Consider the following 3,640-nt stretch of genomic DNA (forward strand, 5'->3'; position numbering starts at 1 on the left):
ACATGAGGATCACAAAAAATTATCTGAAAAATTTGCTGAGAGAAAATGGTGTCTCAAAAACCTCAAACAATTTGTTGACTTTGCTGATGATTGCGGTTGAGAACAATCTTGTGAGCAAAGATTTGCTTTTGGAAGGTGTTAAAGAGTTCAGACCGGTGGGTCGACCAAAAAAAAAAAAATACGACAACGGAAAATGCGAAAAAACCGATCGATCCAAAATACGAGAGGCTTGGCTCAATTCGAAAAAAACCTGTGTCTGTGAAAACGACCAACGTCGAAACAGGTGAGGTGGTTGAATACAGATCCCTTTACGAAGCAATGAAAAAGACTGGACATGGCTGGGGATATTTGGAGCGTCGAGATGGAAAAGTGGATGATGGGATCAAGATTGAGATTTTAAATTCAGAAAAGCTCGAAAACAGAAAAAAAACTCCAAGTCCAAAAAAATGAAAAAAAAACTCCAAGTCCAAAAAATGGAAAAAAAAATTTTTCAATTCTCAGAAAAAAGAATTGAAAAAATTGATTTTTGAAAAAAAAATTTCTTGATGTAATAAAAATGGAAAACAAAATGCGAAAAATCGGCGAGTCCGAAAAAATCGGAAAAACCAAAAAAATCAGCAAGACCGAAAAAATTGAATTTGAGCTAAACAGTTTTCTTGAGAATAAAAAAATGGAAAGCAAAAATGTCAAAGAGAAAAAAGTCAAAGAGAAATCTCTGACAAAATTGCGAAGTGAAGCCAAGGAACGAGCGATAAAAGGTGACACAAAAATGACCAGGGAACAGCTCGTTGAGGCAATAAAAACAACAAGACCTGTCATTGGCCCTCATCCTGTTGCTCGTAGACGGACGATAGATGCGAGGTCAATTGCTCAAAGCCCGGTTCCTGCTCCGCGTCCTGCGATTGCTTCGAGTCAAACTGTTCAAAAGCCTGCCATCGTTCCGAAACCATCAACAATTCCACCAAGACCAGCTCTTCTTCAAAAGCCTGTCATCGCACAGTGGGCCAGGTGGTAGACAAAACCTCAAAAAAAAATATTCGAAATACTTCCAACTACTTAGTATATTATGTATATAAGAGCATAATGTATGGTTTAAAACATTATTTGTAGTTTGATAGTACACCATAAATGTACAAATATCATTTACAATTGAATATATTTAGAAATTCATTTATTAATTTTTATAATAGATATATCACCTACAACTATGACAATGAATAACCTTTAAACTATTTAACATATGCGAAATTAATTGACACATTATTAAAATTTGATTTTATAGCTTTACGAAAAATACCACCACAAATTCCAAGGTCTTGTATTAAACTCACAGTTTCATTTTGAAATATAAAGGCAAGATTCTTATTTATATTATCAAAATATTATATTAAAAGTGGCGCATATAGTTTAGAACCTGCTGGAACAGCTTATTAATGTTAAAATAAGTTAATACAATATTTGTACAGCCTGTTGGTGGTGTTTAATTCTGCTCTTAGCTGCCCCTTTAAGTTTGGTAAACATTTAAAAAAAAAAATTTTCGTAAAATGCTATTCGCGACAAACCTATTTTTTTGGTTTTAGGTAATAATAGGTGCTGTGCTTATTATACTGGCCTAATTAAATGTAGCTGAAATGAAAATAATGGCCATATTCATGTTATTTTAGTTTATAGTGGTTGCACTAATTATGTTAAAATCATTTTTTTGTAGTTGATATGAAGATAAGTGATGTCCATAAACGTATACTGCATGACCAACTAAAACCTAGTGATAAATCATTTTCTTTGTCTGTAGAAGCATTCTAGTATTCTATGTATTCTATGTATTCTAGTCTCTATGAATTTGGAAACCGGGGAAATATAAAGTTGGAAATATAAGGAAATATAAAGCCTTCATTCCTGGATTAGGTTTTTTGAAATGGTATTACATATTGGATACAAGCTGGAAACTCAAAAGTGGCAGTCTAGAGCTATTGAAGATAAGGAAAATGTTAAGCAAATGAAGAAACGTATCCAGACAGAATTTATGAACCAAATAGGACTGGTTGTGGATTTCCCAAAAAGTGGAGGATCTGGTAAGTGAAATTACATAAATACTTGTATATGAATCATCAGGTTAACTATCACATATATGCAATTAGTAGGTACCAGTAATGATGGAAACACCGCCCGACGAGCCTTTGCAGACTATCAATCAACTGCCAAAATTTTGAAAGTAGATGAAACTCTTTTATTTTATTTTTACATCATTCTAGTCACTTTATCATCTGGATTTGAAATTGGTACTGTCAAGTTTAAAGAGTTTTGTATTACTGCTCTTAAACTTTACATATCTAAGTATTCCTGGTATTACATGTCACAATCAGTACACAAAATTTTAGTTCATGGCCATGCCATTATTGCTAGACAGTACTTGCCAATTGGACTGATGTCAGAGGAGGCACAAGAGGCCCGCAACAAGGATTTTAAAAAGTTTAGGGAAGATTTCAGTAGAAAGACTTCTAGAATAGAGACAAATCGCGACCTGGTTAACAGACTACTTGTATCTAGTGATCCTGTCATAACATCATTAAGAAAAGGTCATAACAAAAATAGTAAGAGTTTTAAAAAAATCCCCAGTGAAGTTCTGGCTTTGCTGAGGGAATCAGCTCCACCTTCTTCTTATTCTTTGTAGCTAAACACAATTTGTTGTTTGATTTTTGAAAAGAAGTTTGATTTAAAAAAATTTTTTTTACTAAGCCTATTAACTGTAATTTTGTTATTAAAAATTAAAATATTCTTGATAAAAATAAATATTATTTCATATATAATGATTATTTACATATCTAAATGGATTTGGGGAGCAATTGGGTAATAATTAGGTTTTGTCCACCATATCCTATATATCTGGCCCACTGTGCATCGCTCCGAAACCATCAACAATTCCACCAAGACCAGCTCTTCCTCCAAAACCACAATCACAATATATGCTTGACGCTCCTGCTCCAGATTCGACTCCTGTGATGGTTCCTGGAGTTTTTTCAAGGTTTGCGACGTCTGTGACAAATGCTGCTGTCAGCAGTTTCAACAGCTTGCTTGTGCTTGTCGATCCTTACGTTCCAGAGTCGGTGAAAAGAACATTGAGCAATGTGGGGAACGAAGTGAAAAAAAAAGTCGACTCTCTCAAAACAACAGTCCTCAAATCAATTGTGCGCAATGCAGTTTACAAACCCCTCATTCATTTTCAATTGACTGATCACGCGCTGAGTCGTGTTGCCAAACAATTTTCGCATCAAGTCAAAGGAAACCAAAAGGATGCTTCTGCCTTTTTGAATTTGGCGAAAGACGGAGCGATCAAGATTCTTCAAGAGAATAAAAACAAAAAAGCGAGCCTCGTTTTGACAATCGATATGGAGATCGTCAACCTTACAACTGGAGAGGAGGAGCATCGAATCGTTCCTTTTTTGTCAAAAGCGGGAATCATTTTGGAGTCGACGGATTTGGGAGAGTTTTATGAAAAAGCAAAAGAGGAGATCCTGGAAAACATGGAAAAATACAACAAAATGGGATCGAATTGCACAGTGTCCGCCATCTTGAAAATGGACATCAATTTAATTGACTACAGACCCATCGGTGGTCGGTCGTACATCCCTCTCGACGATTT

The 3,640-nt window shown here is 35.0% G+C and overlaps 1 protein-coding gene across 1 annotated transcript; it reads left to right on the forward strand.

Moving 5' to 3' along the window:
* Window positions 1-1,838: 1,838 nt before the first annotated feature.
* On the forward strand, window positions 1,839-2,701 carry LOC145188666 (uncharacterized). The gene is made up of 2 exons (XM_080065140.2): window positions 1,839-2,072; window positions 2,142-2,701. The coding sequence occupies exons 1-2, from the start codon at window positions 1,916-1,918 to the stop codon at window positions 2,669-2,671; spliced, it is 687 nt and encodes a 228-aa protein (XP_079921266.2). The 5' UTR covers window positions 1,839-1,915; the 3' UTR covers window positions 2,672-2,701.
* Window positions 2,702-3,640: the final 939 nt, after the last annotated feature.

Source organism: Hydra viridissima, unplaced genomic scaffold, assembly GCF_058129835.1.
Source record: "Hydra viridissima isolate aposymbiotic clone 2 unplaced genomic scaffold, HvirCarnegie_v1 scaffold_8, whole genome shotgun sequence".
Lineage (NCBI taxonomy): Eukaryota > Metazoa > Cnidaria > Hydrozoa > Anthoathecata > Hydridae > Hydra > Hydra viridissima.

Excerpts from the sequence above, each read along its gene's own strand:
- LOC145188666 (XM_080065140.2), top strand. The coding sequence starts at position 1,916 with ATGGTATTACATATTGGATACAAGCTGGAAACTCAAAAGTGGCAGTCT. Across the intron at positions 2,073-2,141 it reads CCCAAAAAGTGGAGGATCTG|GTACCAGTAATGATGGAAAC; the intron begins GTAAGTGAAATT and ends TGCAATTAGTAG.